This window comes from Danio rerio, chromosome 8 (assembly GCF_052040795.2).
Source record: "Danio rerio strain M-AB ecotype USA chromosome 8, GRCz13ab, whole genome shotgun sequence".
Classification (NCBI taxonomy): domain Eukaryota; kingdom Metazoa; phylum Chordata; class Actinopteri; order Cypriniformes; family Danionidae; genus Danio; species Danio rerio.
The window spans coordinates 16,987,501-17,005,809 of record NC_141028.1 but is presented as its reverse complement, the minus strand read 5'-3'; the positions used below and the strand labels follow the sequence as shown (position 1 = coordinate 17,005,809).

General features: G+C 34.6%; 1 protein-coding gene and 1 long non-coding RNA gene across 5 annotated transcripts in view; both read left to right on the top strand.

Annotated features, from left to right (window-relative positions):
* Window positions 1–18,309, top strand: part of bcar3 (BCAR3 adaptor protein, NSP family member) — a 153,889-nt gene that overhangs the window by 118,973 nt on the left and 16,607 nt on the right. For all 4 annotated transcript variants that reach the window (XM_087263752.1, XM_087263753.1, XM_087263754.1 and 1 more), the window contains 1 exon segment: window positions 11,093–11,221. In XM_087263752.1, coding sequence (XP_087119878.1) covers window positions 11,093–11,221 — 129 coding nt within the window.
* Window positions 13,175–14,774, top strand: LOC141375593 (uncharacterized). Its single transcript, XR_015497727.1, has 2 exons — window positions 13,175–14,416; window positions 14,580–14,774. It is a non-coding gene; the product is annotated as an uncharacterized LOC141375593 (long non-coding RNA).

Here is an 18,309-nt window from a genome sequence, read left to right as displayed (position 1 = left end):
TGTTTACAGTCTCAGGAGACGCATGGGACACTCTGATGTCCTCTTTGTTTATTCGAGCTAAGGAAGGGTGTGACCCAACACCATAGCCCAGACCAGGTCGATCGTTCAGCTGCTAATGACCCTCTGAAACTCTTGGGAATCTCAACCTACAGAGTTTTACATTCAATATGCTAATGTGGTGAAGTTTCCCCTGTCGCCAACTGAATGGGGTTATGCAGATAATACTCCATTTGATATTCTCAGTAGATTACACACATCTTATGTTAAGGTATTGTAATTTAGGGCTGGGAATCACGATGATACAATATTATTATGATACAACTACTGCAATTTTTAATATATTGCAATATTCTGTGATGTATTACAATGTATTATCTTTTTCCAACTTCCAATTATGTATGCAAAGGAAAACTTTGGCAACGTGTTTTTACTAAACAGAAAACAGTTTCTCTTGTTTATTATTTGGTTGTAAAGTAGAAAACCTGACCAACCGTTTAATGAAAACCTGTCATGATGTTGTTTGCACTAGTAACACAGCTCGACCAGAAAAAAACCACCACCACTACCAAGTGGACTGTAAAGAATTTTCATTCATTGATCAGCCATATACAATGTTAGACTTTGTTTCAATTTTACAGTTTTTAGCTGTAAAAAAGCCCAGTAAAATACCACATTCATTGTTTACAGTTTAGTACTATTATATGCACTGCATTCTGGATCATTTAAAAACCTTTACAGTAACTTACTGCATATTAGGAATTTTCAGTATTCGACTGTATTAATACTGTAGTTGAAGACAAAAACGAGACAGTTGATGAACAAATTAGTCACATTTCTGGAATATATTAAATTCAATAGTAAATACTAAAAATAAAGGCTTTTTTACTGCGTTTGTCTCATCTCATTTTTTTGTCGGCTTAGTTCCTTTATTAATCTGGGGTCGCCACAGCGGAATGAACCACCAACTTATCCAGCAAGTTTTTACGCAGCGGATGCCCTTCCAGCCGCAACCCATCTCTGGGAAACATCCACAAACACATTCACACACACACACACACTACGGACAATTTAGCCTACCCAATTCACCTGTACCACATGTCTTTGGAGCAACCGGAGGAAACCCACGCGAAGGCAGGGAGAACATGCAAACTCCACACAGAAACACCTACTGAGCCGAGCTTCGAACCAGCGACCCAGCGGCCTTCTTGCTGTGAGGCGACAGCACTACCTACTGCGCCACTGCCTCGTTTGTAAAATGTAAATAAATTACGGTAAAAATACAGTAGAAATCCTCACACTGTAAAATTTAAATGTAGCATTTTACCATAAAAATAAGTTGCAGTAAGGCTATTATACTTTAAAATGAAATTGCGGTAGGTAGGGCCCTGCTACTGTAAATACATTTACAGGTAAGTTACTGTAAAGGGGCAATTGCAGTAACTTGCTGGGAACAGTAAATTACCACAAAAATGCGATAAAATGTCTGACAATGTATAATAATAAAATATTGGTGATATATTGATATGGCCGTCTTTGCATTAATATAGAATTGCAGCTTAAAATATTGCGATACTATGCTGTATAGATATTTCCCCCCCTTCCCTACTGTAAGTCCTGATTTCAAGTCAGATCAGCCAACAAGCCTCTGCACTGAAAGTGTTGCTCATGTCCATAGCCCGAATGCTGTTTGAATCTTTAATCATTAGAATGAGCCTGCTTAACTATCAGCCATGGGATTAGTTGTCCAGCCGGTTTCCATCACAAAGACAAGTCAATCTGAACTCACGCACATGATCCCCATCTTTAACCGTGCCGTAATCTTTCCAAATCAAACATGGATCTGAAAGTCACTAAGCTGCTGAGAGGCCACTTGTGGAGCAAACCGAGGAGGATTAGACGATCAACAATCAACAGGGGAATGTCATCGCATCCCTAATCATTATCCAAAAGCGGCTTTCCAGATCAAATTCCGCCTTTGAGCTCATTATCTTAGAGCAGAAATGCCATGAGCACAGCTCTGATGCACCAATATGATCTAATGTGTGCTGCTTAGTCACCCAGCTGTGCTTATGATGTCTTACGAACCACCACAGAAAATAAATCACCCTTTTTAATACAGCAAAGTGTCTCATATATCGTCATTACGTGGCTCATTCGCCTGTCGATCTCCAACATGAGCTCTGCACTTACCCAATGAGACCTTTGAACCTCAATTCAATGCGTCCATGCGATTCACATTCAACATGCATGGCGCTAATTAAAAGGAAACAGTCGCTCAGATAAAAACGGCTGTAGTATAAATGGCTTCATCTAAAAGCAGAGGTGATTGACAAATACATCCACAGCACTGCTTGATGGAGGGATTATTCATCACGGTGCTCTCGAGCTCCTCCAGCAATTGAGCGCTGGCTATTTTTAAACATTTATGGCCTCAGCGCACCTCTAAATGAATCCACCATGTCGTAGCGCTGAATGAATGCGATGGCCGTGCCAGATAAACACCTCAGCTGGCGTGCAATCACAATGCGCTCATAAAAGCTAAAACACGAACATATTAGCCGTCAAAACAGTCACATGCTTTTCGCTAACACTTCTGTTTTATTTATTTGCTGAATTGTGTGATCCAGTTGAAAGATTCAAGCACAAACAAGTGCTTTGGGGATGATTTTCCCAGCCAGGGTAAAACTATGCATCGTCTGGTCACTGTAATTTGTGGCTTGCGGGGTGTTGGCTTGGCTCGCTGTTGTCTAAATGGAGAGGGTGTAACGCCGTCCCTCACTACAATACCAGAGGCATCAGAGTGTATTTCGGTCTTCGCTGTGGCCTGGGTTTGTCAGCCTCTATACATAGTAAGGATCTTAGAAGCTGCTCCATATAAAGGGGAATGCTGTCTGTTGCGTGGCATGACTCGTTTTAATAAGTTCCTCAAATATGCTGTACGGGTTGCTTTCAAAGAAATCCAGCAGTCTTTAATTCAGCCGGATTGTTAAGTTAATCATAATACCTGACTGTCTGGAAAGTGCCCTTCTGTCTGTCCTCTGAAAACATTTTGTCGACTTTTTGAGCGATTGGTGACAGTTGGCATGAGGATAAATCATCCAGGATTATCCACTGTGAAACGAGTGATAAGACTCTGCCATATGTTTGAGTGTTTGAGAGGTTTTTCAGCCCAAATCAGTTACTCAAGAACAGAATTAAGAGACCTCATAGCAGAATTATATCTACCGAGTACAGCATTAAATGGACAGTTCATACACAAATGAATATTCTCTACATTCATTTGTTTTAAAAACCTGTTTGATTTCTTTTTCTTCTATTGAACACAAACAGCAATGTTTTGAAGAATACTGGAAACCTGTAACCATTGACTTCAAATATCTTCCCAGCATGCACAGGATGTCAACATGATGTCAGATTTATGCTGTACCCCAACTTCATGGGATGTTGCATTTTGTTTGGAAATAAAAATTGGGCTGACGTCAGAACCCAACGTCAGGGCGACGTTTATCTCCAACTTCGGACAGATGTTACATTTTGGTCACTTTCAAATGCAACCTATAAACAACAAAACAGCAACGTCTATTGATGTTACCTGATGTCTGTGGATGTTACTAAAATGACAACTATCAGATGTTGGATTTTGGCTGCCATACCGAACGAATAAATGTCAGTTTTTGACATCAATATGACGTTGGTTTAAGATGTTGGATCGATGTTAGATTATGGTCATTTCAAATCAACAAAATATTAACATCATTTCACTTCAATATGAAATGTCAAAATAGCATTGTCCTTAGATGCTGGTGACCTAAATCTAACCTAATATTAATGTCTTATGACATTGTGTGTTGTGTGTTGGGTTGTGTTTAACCAGCCTGATCTCACAAGAAAACATAACTATTAAATGTTTTGTCAGTTTAGTGGCTAATTTGTACAAATTCATCAAGTTTAGTATGATTTCAAAAGGAGGTGTGGCATCCAAGCCAACCCCTAAAACCAGCCATCATTGGGCAATCTTGCTAAATTATATGAATGAGATTGTATGATTTCATATGAATTAGCCACTAAATCAAAAAGTTACAAATTGGCATGAGATAGCGATGGTTCAACATAAAAATACTATAGAAGTGAATGGTTACAGGTTTCTAGCATTCTTCAAGACATCTTTGTTCTGTTGAACCCAAAGGTAGATGTTATGAAGTTTGCTGGAAACCTGTAACCATTCACTTTAAAATATCTTCTGTTGAGTTTAACCAGCCTGATCTCACAAGGAAACATAGCTATTTTACGTTTTGTCAGTTTAGTGCTAATATGTACAAATTCATATGGAGGTGTGGCACCCAACCCGCCCCTAAAACCATCATTGGTAGATAAGCAACGCATACTAAATTGTACAAATGAGATGCTACAAATTCATAGGAATTAGCTACTAAATCAAATAGTTACGAATTACTTTTAACCAGCGGTGGTACAACAGATAAATACCATAGAAGTCAATGGTTACAGGTTTCTAGCATTCTTCAAAACATCTTTGTTCTGTTGAACACAAAGAAAGATGTTTTGAAGAATGCTGGAAACCTGTAACCATTCACCATAGTGTTTGTTTATCCTGGTATGGATGTCAATGGTTACATGCTTTCACCTTTCTTTAAAATATTTTCCTTTGTGTACAACAGAACAAAGAAACTCATAAAGTTTTATAACCTCTTGAGGGTGAGTAAATAGTGAGTAAATGTTCATTTTGAGCTAAACTGGCCCTTTAAGATGTTTTTTTTTTTTTGGTTCATCTGGTCAATCAAATAAACAAATAGATATAAGACATATAATACATTTTTATTCTTTTTTTAATCCTTTATGAATTCTTTGATGAAAAGATAAACCTATGAGTGTATGTTTGGATGTGTTCTTATCTTTTGATCTAATTTTGCAAAAAAAAAAAACAAAAAAAAAAAGTCAAATAAAAATAAACAAAAACGTACAAATGAATGAAAAGTATACAAAAAGCAGCAGCCTTTAGATTGTTAAAACCTGCCGACATTTTAAAATCTTTTTACATTTTTCATGTTTTTTTTTTCATTTTTTTACAGAACTTACAATTTTATATTAATCAAAAAAATTAATTACATATAATATAAACGTGTAAATAAATTCATAATAAAATTCTAAATTTCTTATTATAATAATAATATAATAATAATATATAATTTCTTATATAAGAAGATTTGAGTACAGCCAAACAAAAGAGTTATTTTAAACCTCATAAATATTGTTTACAAAATGGACCATTCCATATTGTATGCTATCGTATGATTTATATTTTACATTATCCAGCGCTCCAGATAGCCAGGGCTGTGTGTGTGCAGTGGTTTGTGGTGAACCACAGTGACAGATTGTGGTCGGTGAGATCTTAATAACTGCCTGATGTGCTTGACAGACCACTGCTTGGGCAATGGGTCAGTAGACAGAGAAAGAGAGAAACAGAAAACTGATGTAGCTCGTCTGCTGCTGGCATACCTGGAAAACGATCATGACAATTACATTTTCACATCCCACAAAGAGTTCTATTGTACTTAAAGGCATAGTTCATCTCAAAATGATTTTTTTTCACTATTTACTCACCCTCAAGTGCCTCCAAACCTTTATGAGTTTTCTTTATTCCTTTGAACATTAAAGGAATGAAATAAAATTTTTAATGATGAAATCCTGTAACCATTGACTTTTTATAGTAGAAAACAAATACTATGGATGGATGTCAGTGGTTAAAGGTTTCCAGCATTATTTAGAATATCTTTATTTGGGTTCAAAGGAATACTGAAACTCATAAGGGTTTGAAACAAGTAAAGGGCCAGAGTGAATAATGACAGAAATTTCTATTTTTAGGTAAACTCTCCCTTTAAGATGATAAACACGATATCGCAGCCTTTTTTTTTTTGCTGACAATACCAGTCCAAATTTTGGTATCCGTATATACATTTTTTTATTTTTTATTTTTTTAAAGAAACTTATTCTATTTCTGAATGAAACAATAGCCGCGTTTCCACTGTATTGTTTAAAGTGAGTGAGAAAAGCGTGCCCTGCTCTGGGCCTGATCAGGCCAGAGTGGGGCTTCCCCAGGGCCAGGGGTTGGCCTTTTTCGGCTTGCCAAATACCTTGGGCCAAAGCGAGCCAGCAGGGGCTTCGGGGGGGGAGTGAAAGCAAAGGTGGAGTTTGCCCGAGAAAAACATATAGCTGGTCAGTTTAAGGTATTTCATAAAACACCTTTAGGCTAAGGGTCTTTTTTGTTTTGCTTAAGATCGAAAAATAGTCATCATCCAAAATATACTGTTGTTGAAGAATGAGTATTAGCATTCTTGAGAAATTTGAATTATTTTTCAGATATTTCCCAAGTGATGTCTAACGGAGCAAGGAGATTTTTCACAGTATTTCTTTTTTATTTTATTTTATTTTTTACTTCTGGAGAAAGTCTCATTTCTTTTAATTTGTCTGGAAAATATATGTTTTTTTTCTCAAAATAACTGGTAAAATATAAAAATGTTGTGTCGTCTCATGGCAAATTCAAAATAAAAAATTATTAAAAACAACTCCCAGCACTTAGCAAATGTTTGAAAATTTAATTTAATTTAATTTTTTTTTAATAAAAAAATAAATAAATAATCACAGGAGGGCTAATAATTTTGTCTTCAATAAAAAATAAAATAACAATAGTAATTATATAAATCTCATCATGCTCTGAGTATGCCCGAGTCTGGTAAAGATGGTTTGCCACCGTTACATTAGTTTTCTGATCACGCATAAGTAGGCCACATGAGCCAAAAAATACATATAAGGGAACGAAAAACACAGCTACTGGTCAGTTTAAGCTATTCCATAAAACATCTTATGGGGGTCTTTTTGTTTTGCTCAAGATCATCCTCATGTTTTCCTTATAAATTTAAGGCTGTTGCATAAAATGATAAAGATTTAATTTAATTAGTGATATTTATTTGCTGCGTCCAACTTGATGTTTCAAGAACGCATAATAATCTTTACACCACATTAAAGACACAGCAGCCAGTAACTTTCAGGAGTCGAGTTTGATTCTGAAAATTCACAAGAGTTAATATATTTTTATCTAAATATAACCCACCAGTCCTACTGCACCCAACCCGCTTTGAGGTGGGATCCAACCGGTGATTTACTGTTTGAGAGTCAGTTGCTCTAACAAGAAGGCTAAAGACCATGGCCTATAGCGTCTGTTGCTAGAGCAACTTTAGAGGTCAGAGGAGTGAGGTCTCCCTGCATACAGTAGCACTAGCTGGCCTCCGTTACATACATTTAATAGGGAAACATTTATTTGAAAATATAGTATTATTTCACTACAGTATGTTGCCATTTTTAATCTATTTTTGATCAAATAAGTCTTGGTAAGCAGATTAGGCTTTTAAAACAATCCCAAACGGTTGATTGGAAGGGTATCTTGGAGCCTGTCCAATAAAAGAAGAACCCTACTAGTTTAGGTTTTCTTTGAGACAGTGTAAACTCACTCTGATACTTTGATATCCAGTTGATTAAGAAGAAAAACACAAGCCATAAAAACTATTTTAGTCTGCAATGCTACAGTATCACCTAATAAAATGGCATTTGCTTACAATACGCATTGCAGCATCAATGGCTCTGTGGGCAGTTCAAGTGTTGCAGTCGACATAATTAGAGTCATATCAATTGAAGTTTCCACTACTGAGCTGGCGCACACACACAGATGCAAACACAGCTCGCTACTCATCAATTCCAATTACCTTTGCTCTTACATCAGGTTCATTTGACATATTACTCAATAGACCACAACAAAGTTGAAATGAGGACTCCTGCTGGGACTTTTCCCCTCACACACAGATTTAGCTTGAGGTGCTGGAGTGCCCACTGCGAACAACTACCAGCTACTGCACAAAACTACCACTTAGGTCTCTGAGGTCGAGCACCACACATAGCTGGCATTCCAGACACTTAACCAAAAAGAGGGAAACTCAAGAATACACTTAAAAATCCCCTTTTTGGAATATGAAATGGTCTGCTTGCATGCAGTTCATTCATTTATGGTCTATAGAGTGTTTTAAATCATCCTAAAAAGACAGCCTATTTATGTGCATTGATATGTGTATCTATATTTTGTTTTAAAAATACTCATCCAATACAATGTGAAATTATTATTTTTTTTTCAAATATTTCCCATGTAATGTTTAAAGCAGCATTTTTCACAGTATTTACTTTTTTATTTTATTACATCTGGAGAAAGTCTGATTTCTTCTAGTCTGGAATAAACAGTTGAAGTCAGATTTATTCGCCCTCCTTTGAATTTTGTTTTCTTTTTTAAATATTTCCCAAATGATGTTAAAAAGAATAAGGAAATTTTCAGTTTGTCTGATAATATTTTTTTTCTGGAGAAAGTCTTATTTGTTTTATTTTGGCTGGAAGGGTTATTATTTTTTAACATCATTTTAAGGACAAAATTATTGGCCGTGCACTTTAAGCTATTTTTTTCATTAGTCTACTAATAACTTGCCTAATTACCCTAACCTGCCTAGTTAACTTAATTAACCTAGTTAGGCCTTTAAATGTCACTTTAAGCTGTGTAGAAGTGGCTTAAAAATATATATAGTCAAATATTATTAACTGTCATCATGGCAAAGATAAAATAAATCAGTTACTAGAAATGAGTTATTAAAATTATTATGTTTAGAAATGTGTTGAAAAAATCTCTCTGTTAAACAGAAATTGAAAAAATAAATAAATAAACGGAGCTAGTAATTTAGGGGGGCTAATAATTCTGACTCTATATGTTTTGTTCTCAAAGATAACTAGTAAAATATGAAAATGTTGTGTAGTTTCATGGCAAATACAAACTAAGATATTATTAGAAGCAACTCTCATAATCTAGTAATTTACAGCAATAATTTAATGTTTGAAAACAAATCAACTAATTAATTAATTAATTAATTAATTAATTAATAATCAAATAAAAATTCATAATAATAATAATAACTTTGTCTTAAAAAAATAATAACAATAGTAACTATATACATTATATGAATCATCTTAATATGTGATGATAAATCCAGGAGAAACTTTTCAAAATTGCCCTTTAAGTAATTTTCTTCAAAAAAAAAAAAAGTTAAATTATTTAAAAATTAATAATATAAAAAAGTAATAAAATAAAGCATAATATAATAAACTAAAGTAATTAAAAAGGAAAATAAATAAAATAAAGTAATTAACTCAAGATATCCTTCCATAATTCACAAACTGGTTTCTAAATAATTAATAATCTTTCTGACAAAATGGACACATTGCAAATCATAAATGCAGACTGTCTATGATTAACAAGCGATGTAAAAAACCAGTCAAAAGTTTGAAGTTTTCTCCAAAACAAAAAAACAAACAAACAAAAACACTGATTCCAAACATTGAAGTGATAGTGTAGATCCATCATTTTGCAGTGACTTTAAAAATGTCTGTTAACATTTTTTTAAAACCCATTTTTATAGGAATTGAATCCCTTTTCCCCTGGAATACTATTGATTGTGACATGCTGACTTATCATGATTGTACAAGATATTTCCCAAACACATCATCATGATGACAGTTTACTCGTAAATGCTGCACTTCCCTGACTAGTGTGTAAATTATCACAACAATCCATTCATTCATTTTACTTTGGCTTAGTCCCTTATATATCAGGGGTCACCACAGCAAAATGAACCACCAACTTATCCAGCATATGTTTTACACAGCGGATACCCTTCCAGCCTCAGCCCAGTACTGGGAAACATCCATACACCCTTACACCCTCACTCATACACTACTTTATCCAATTCACCTATACCGCATGTCTTTGGATTGTGCGGGAAACCGGAGCACCAGGAGGAAACCCAGACGAACATGCAAACTCCACACAGAAATGCCAACTGACCCAGCCGGAACTTGAACCAGCAGCCTTCTTGCTGTAAGGCGACAGTGCTAAACACTGAGCTCCCGTGCCACACGATCTAAATAATTGTAACATTATTTCTCTAAGTTCCATAGAGTAACAATGAATATTTGTAAAGCTTTTTCTTATTTAATAATCATAACATTTAATATTAACAATAAATTAACAATATTAATTTATGAATGTACCACTGTTTATTCTTCTAACATGTCATTCTCTATTATGTCAAACAACAACAACAACATGGTCACAGAAACACATGAATACAAGTCCTAGAGTGTTAATAAACAGGAATGAAATTTGCTGGTTTAGACATAACAAGAATACTGCGAGTATTAATATTGCATAACCAGTCTGCATTTCAAATGTCACTGCCAGGGCTCGGCCGCTTGGTTTTCAATTCTATTACAAACAATTTAATCACATGACTGAGTTATATGGGTAAGCTCAATTGTCCATAGTGTATGTGTGTGAATGAGAGTGTATGGGTGTTTCCCAGTGATGGGTTGCAAGCTGGAAGGGCATCCGCTGTGTAAAACATATGCTAGATAAGTTGGCGGTTCATTCCGCTGTGGTGACGCCTGATTAATAAAGGGACCAAGCCAAAAAGAAAATGAATTAATGAATGAATAAATGAGCGAGTTATGTTAGTAAGGCTCTAAATGAAACACAACTTTAATGCAAGAGATAATGAACGGTGCTCAACCAAGTGCATCACGAATGAAATTAGCACTAGATTTCATTAAAGTTCACATTTTATACAATAAAAAAACCCTAAATTGTGTAATCCACAACCTTCCAAGAGGACGTGTGTTTTCCAATGAACCCGAACGGTGGGTTGATGAATCAGAGCAGTGGAGGTGTGTGTTTGTACAGGTAAAGGTACAGCATTGCCTGAGGCTCCTAGAGGTGGAGACCGACAGGAAGAGGGAGGAGCTTAGCTGTCACAGTAAAGAGATCAGCACCAGATCCATCAGTCAGTCCCATACTGAGTCACAGAACAAAAAAATACAAAAGAGGAGAGAGGACTAGAAAAACAGAGAGACGACTGAGAGCATATTCCTCAAACATACCGTATCTGGAGCCACCATGGCTCTAACACACTCCTCTGTCCCCATCTATGTGCAGTTCTCAAGAGACAAGTACATCTTGGATGGACCGCCGGAGAAACTTCGGAGGGAGTTGGAGGAAGAACTGAAACTAAGCAGTGAGGAACCGAGGAGCCATGCCTGGTATCACGGAGCCATTCCTAGACAGGTACAGCTTTCAAAACAAAAGGGAGAGGGATGGGTGATTATTACAGGATCATGCTTATATAGAGGCTTTCTGTCCCAGGTGGCTGTTTCTAAGATTGGATATATATGCAAAAGCCTGTCATCTGAAATCTCTTTGATTTTTATTTTTATTGAATTTTTTTTTTTTTGTTAAGATCTTATGTTTATGTTTAGTTATATGACTTTAAATGCAACTAAAATAACCTATTTATCGCAATAAAAGTGAAATGACTGAACTTACACACTAGCCTTGGAAAAATTGTCATTTTGGAAAACAATTTCAGATGAACTCTTCATATATATTTATATTTATTTATTTATGATTCTGTAATGTTGTTGAGATGTTGATTCTGGCAGGCAGAAGTGATCTGTTTTTTTGCTGTTTAAGCGCTGCTGTTCACTGTCCTTGAGTGACACTGAAGTCATGCCTAAATCTGGCACTCAGACATTCACTTCTTATAAAAAGATAATGAAATGAAGACACGTGGCCATGTTTGCTCCAGAGTAAGACTTGATTAAGGGATGAAACACACAGTGGATATGACTTGCATTAGCTGTTGTGAATGCTAACTTGTAGAGCAAAAATTACTGTGGAATTGCAGCGATTGAGCAGATCCAGTATCACCTTTGCTGAAAATGTGATGCTGAAAGATTACTATATGAATTTACCAAATTTTTATGATACTTTTAACAACATATTACATTTTTCTATTTTACAAACATTGAATCTACAGCTAGATGTTGTAAAAAATACATTGACAAATTTTGATGATTCAGTGATAAAAGTATTAATCCGGGAATCGAACTCGGGTCGTCGTGAGCACCTGGGTGCTATATGTCGACGCACTAACTACTAGGCTATTGGCGCTGACATTAAATTTAACTGAAGAAGAATTAAGAAATTAATATTTGCTGGAATAACCCTGATTTTAATCACAACAAATTACCCTTTTCTGAGAAAATGCGCTACAGTAAAAAAGCTAAAGTTACTTTACTTTAAAAAAATGACGTAAACCCTTCGCCTTAAAGATGACAAGTTAACTTTAATTAAAAAAAAACCTGCTATAATTTGGAACTGCGAGGTTGACTAAACTTTATTTTTATAATTACACACAGCTCATTTACTTAATAATTCTACGGAGATGGGTTTACCAACTTTTTGAAGTTAACTAATTGCTGTTTACAGTGTAAATGACAACATTTATAAGAAATATTTTTCAGACCATTATAGAATAAAAATATTAACATTTTGCTCAAACCTAAACCTACAAAATCCATCAAATAATATATATATATATATATATATATATATATATATATATATATATATATATATATATATATATATATATATATATATATATATATATATATATATATACTTAAATACTAAAATAAATAAAGTACTAAAATAAATAAACTGAAATTCTGGATTTATTCAATTGCCTAAATATTCACACTCTTACAGCTTGACAGTCATTAGTATTCGTTGTTTTATCAATACTTGCTTTGAGCTGAACTGGTTTACAGGCACCAAACCTGCCTGAAACAGGAAAAACCACAATCACACCCAGATTACTCAATACAACAAAACAAAGCATTTCACTGAAACAAAAACACTAAATCTGGAATCTGGACTGTATGCTATGGTCTAGTCCCCACCTTAAGATCTTAAATCAGGGTATCCAGGAGACTTAAAATGTCTGAAAACTCAAAAGCTAAAATTGACTAGGGATACCAACCTGACCTATATTTTTATTATTATTAAATTAAAATTATTGTAGACTAAAGTAATAGGATTTGTGGATAAATATACTTGAAAATGAATTAAAAAAAATTCAAACAAAATTATTATTATTGTGATATTAAATTGTAATAATTTTTAATAGGGCAAGTGAAAATCTTTTCTAACTGCGATATTCGGAATTTTTTTTTTAGCCCTGTGTACGTCTAAAATTTTACTCATAATAGTCTTAAAAATGTCTAAAAAAGTCTTAAACTTGACTTAGTGAAACTTACAGAATCCCTGTAAATAATCTTGTCCAACAACAAAATAAAAAAAAATCTACTGTAGTCCATTTCACAGCTCTCAACCACTATAGTTTGTACTTTGGTTCATTAACACAATCTTTTATTCTTCTTTGGCTTAGTGTCTGACTTTTTTATCAGGGTTTGCCACAGCGGAGTAAACTGCCAACTATTCTGGCATTTGTTTTTAACGCAGCGGATGCCCTTCCAGCTGCAACCCATCACTGGGAAACATCCATACACAGCCATTCACACACAAGAACTAAATCCAATTTAGTTCACTTCACCTGTTGCACATGTCTTTGGACTGTGGGGGAAACAGGAGCACCCGAAGAAAATCCATACGAACACGGGGAGAACATGCAAACTCCACACAGAAATGCCAACTGACCTAACTGAGACTAGAACCAGCGACCTTCTTGCTGTGAGGTGACAGTGCTAACCACTGAACCACCGTGCCACTACATTAACACAACACTTCATTGAAAAAAAACAGCCGTCAACAGTTTCTCATCAAGAGTGACGCCACAGTGCTGACAGCTTCAGATCCGCTCTTATGAAAACCATGTACACTGGCTCATCTTTCCCATGCTCCTTTGCAGCACATGTCCCTGAATCTGACAACTCATCCATCAACAACTGTAGCAGAGCAAGAGTGGTTAATACACAGATGAATCATGACTGCTATTTGACCCAAGGTGTATTTATCTAATGTCATCATATGATCAGAACCGTCAGTGTCCAGAGTCAGGCTACAGTTTACACCACAAACACAACGGTCCAGATAAAACAAACTCATTCATCATGGCTCAACACACCTTGGAAATGACCTCACAATATATTTCAAGCATGCGGTTCTGCCCTTAAAACAAGACGTGCAGGAGAATAGGATAAAACATTGTTATCATAAATCCCCACTTCATTGATTACATTAGGAACTAGAAACATTTGTTGTTTAACAAAAATTGTATGTTTGAATATTCAGATGAGGCATTATTTTTTTTAATTATGCAGTAATTTGCAAACATTTCTAGCACAAAAATCTAAACTCAGGTCCAAATTTCTTGATTGATTTATCTTGCATATTAGAGTCATATTATATGCTTATTACAGTTTTTTTTTTTTTTTTTTGTATGTCTCTATACCAGAGGTGCCCAAACTTGGTCCTGGAGGGTCGGTGTCCTGCATAGTTTAGCTTCAGCACACCTGCCTGGAAGTTTCTAGTATACCTAAAGAGCTTGATTAGCTGGTTCCGGTGTGTCTAATTGGGGTTGGAACTAAAATATGCAGGACACCGGCCCTCCAGGACCAAGTTTGGGTACATCTGCTCTATACCGGAAAAAAAAACCAACTCTTTAGATTCCATTTAAAAATCCTCCTAACAATTTGCATGAACACTTTTCAATTAAATTTGACTCCTATCAGGTACAAATAACTTGTCAATATCATGTAAAATTGACTTAGTTTACCCTGACACTCCTGAATTAATAAAGTAAAAGTTAATTGATTATCTTTCATTCTGAGACTCGATTTATTTAAATGAGCCAAGTGATGTTCTTGTTTAAGCAGTAAAGGAATATCGCTTTTATCAATTAAAATAAAAAATCTTATTAGTTACAAATGAGTACATTTGGTGTAACTTGGTTTAAGACGCACATTTCCACTCGTTTGAAAAGTGTTATTTCACTTTATTTTAACTTTTTAGCCAGCACTCACTTTTGGGGATTTACACCTACCTTTTTCTTGCACATTCAAACTACTTATTTAAAATGAGCTGAAACAACGCAATACTTTATTGGGACATGCTATTTTTTTATGCTCAATCCATATAAATTTCTTAAAAGTGTTAAGCTAACTTAATCAATTTGTGTTGGGACAACATGAATGAATTGTGTGGAACCCTGCATGTTTTTACAGTGCAGTTGACTCCAGTAAGCTATATAAACACAAATTAGGTATGGCTGGAAAGAAGACACTTTGGGCTTTACTGTGGTAAAAGGTGAAGTTTCATGCTCAAAAATATAAAAAGTTATATATTATGAAGTCATGAGAAAAAACTTGTACTGTGTTCAATATTTGTTTTTCCATATACAAACACAGGAAAACATTAATGTAATGTCCTAGAAAAAATATGCGTTCAAAGCCAAAAGTCAAACTGAACCCAAGAGTAAATTTACTTCAAATATACTTACTGATCTCAAAGCTTGTGTCAGTATAACCATGGCTCTCTGAGTGAAGCATCAAACATTAATGCTGACTATAAAAATGCCAAGACCTGCAACTGGAGTGCTACTCTGCAAGCCGGTAACCTCAAAAAAAAAAAAAAAAACTTTTTAAAAACTTTTCTTAATCTTCAAACGAATGAAGATTAAACTCTAACAACTGTCAAATTTAAACACCCAAGATAGCTTAAAAAAAAATCTCTTAATTTAATCCCGTGCAAAACATGCTGTGAACTACACATCCATTATGACATATCGATTATTAAAAAGTACTTTATATTAGTGGGTTTGCAACGATTAGAAAATATTTTAAACTTACAATTATATAAATATTGTTTAACTCTTTCCACTCATTTATTGATCATTTATCATATTATACAAATATTAAATATTTACTTAAAATATTCTAGTTATATATATTTAAATTTAAAATTTATGAGAGTAAATTTATTAGATTTGACTACACCAAAAAAAAGTCATTTCTTTCAGTACTCTTTATCACTCCATAATTCCAAAAATACTGAAAACAGCCAGAAACAAATGCATTTTTTTTTAAATGTAGGGTTCAAATCTTGTATATAATCAGGATGTAAATTAAGTATAAACAAATACCTCTATTAAAAAAACCTTCAGAATGTTAATATTAATAATTCTATGAAGTTTGATGCATGACAAGAACTGCTGAAGTTGAGATTTATGGCTCAGTACTTTGTAGTTAAAATGTACAACCACCGACTGATAAAGTACGATATAAGAAACTCTTAATATTATATTTCAGGTATTTTGAAAAACAAAAAATAAATAAATAAATAAAATAAAATGGACAATAGCAAACAGTTTTTGCCTACTGTGTCCACCTTACATAAAAGAAGGCTTGTTACTGACTTACATTATCTGTGGATACCATCAACAGGATTTCAGTAGCGATTCTGAACAGTAATATATTCTTTCTATTTGGTGGCTCATGACACATTCCCCTCTTCACAAAGCCCTCACATGTGTCTTTCAGCTGGACAAGTTTGACCTGCTAGACTGAAGTTAATCAAACAAACCACAGACAAGAGAGGAGGAAGGACACACATTTACTGACACACATATCACTTTATGACCAGTAGTGTGCACTGACCTGTGCTTGATTTCAAAACTCACATTCCTGGCAGTGTTTTGTTTGTCAGTGTGGCGAAAAAAAATGTTTGGACTTAATTATTAGCCACCTGTGAAACTACTGAAATAGCTTGCACTGTAAAAAAAAAATGCTTTTCTAACTTTAAGTTTTTGTCTTGTTTCTAGTCCAAATACCTACAAATTCTTAAATCAAGAAACATTTTACATAGTTCTGTTTTCAGAAATAATAAGTCAAAAGTAAGTGAGTTTTTGATTAAAACAAGCTAAATAAGTGAAGTTTATTTATAAACTGATTCAGAGAGGATCACATGCTTATGATTGCCTGCGGCTGGTCCTGCATTATTCAATTTATTATTCACCAATCAGACGTTTCCTAAGCCACTATAAATACCCTAAGTTCCATATAACAGCAATCTTCATTTTGAAGAATCCCCCCCCCTTCCACCCCCGATCCTCCTTTTTTCCTAGATGGGTGACATGGTGGCTCAGCAGTTTGCACTGTTGCCTCACAGCAAGAAGGTCCCTGGATCTTGTCCTTATTTTACTTACTTCAAAGGCAGATTTATTTATTTAATTTGTTTGTTTTAAGAAGAAAAAAAAAACATAATTTTGACTTTTTAAAAAAAAATCCATATTTTTAATTGTCTTGAAATTGCTTCTTGAACTAGAATCAAGACTAAATGTAAGAAAAGCATTTTTAAAGTGTGAGAAAAGCTGTTTAGCAGAACTACTGTGTCATAAACACTGTGATTGTAATCAGACTTAATGACTATTTTCCTGGTGCCACTGCTGCTCCACTTCTCTAAACACACATGCTAAACTTGATTTATTACTGTTTGATCTCCTCACAAACACATAGTGGGAAGTAATATGAAACAAACAATGCCATATAATTACTTGATTCTCATAAAAAAAAAAAAAACTGTGAAGGTGTATTATTGAAAAGAATAAGGATATGTATTAAAACTGCAAAAAACAATCTGTTAACGACTCAAAATCTGCCCAAATCTCATGGGTCTTGATCAGTTTATGTGTGTTTTTTTCTTATTAGAAACTAAACAGACTGAAAGACTTGTAATGGGTGTGACAGACAAAGGAGACATCCAAAACATGCAGTGCTGACGGTCCTCCAGGAACATGGATGAGAAATACCAATTTACATGACAAATCAAGAAAATAATTTGAATGAAAAACCCATTTGTTCCTTAATATCTAGTAGTTTACATATTGATTCATTACTATTCTTTACATCTTCCAGAAAGCTAACATGTTGTCCATCATTCTGATTTAACGCACTGGTGATCCACTAAACAAAACAAAATCTAGGTCACATCATGTGTCACTGTCATAAAAGTAGTTCTGCAGTGTTCTCTGGAGATGTGTACACAATCTGATTAGACTGTTTCATTGGTACAAAGACAAATAAACCTTTACGAGTAGCCAAAGCACTTTTTCCAATATTTGAGTTTGTCCTGCATAAAGACCACAGCTTAAAGCTAGAAACATTTTGAGAAAAACTGTTGGGTTATACTAGTTGAAAGACACCATGATAGCAGTTGATGAGCATTTTTACAAGCATGGAAACACAGAGATTATTCACAATAAAGCCTATTGAAAGCTAATACTTCTATTCCATGAGATGAAAACATCATCATTGTAAATATGTCATGCCAGGAAAGCACCTGAGTGTTCTCTA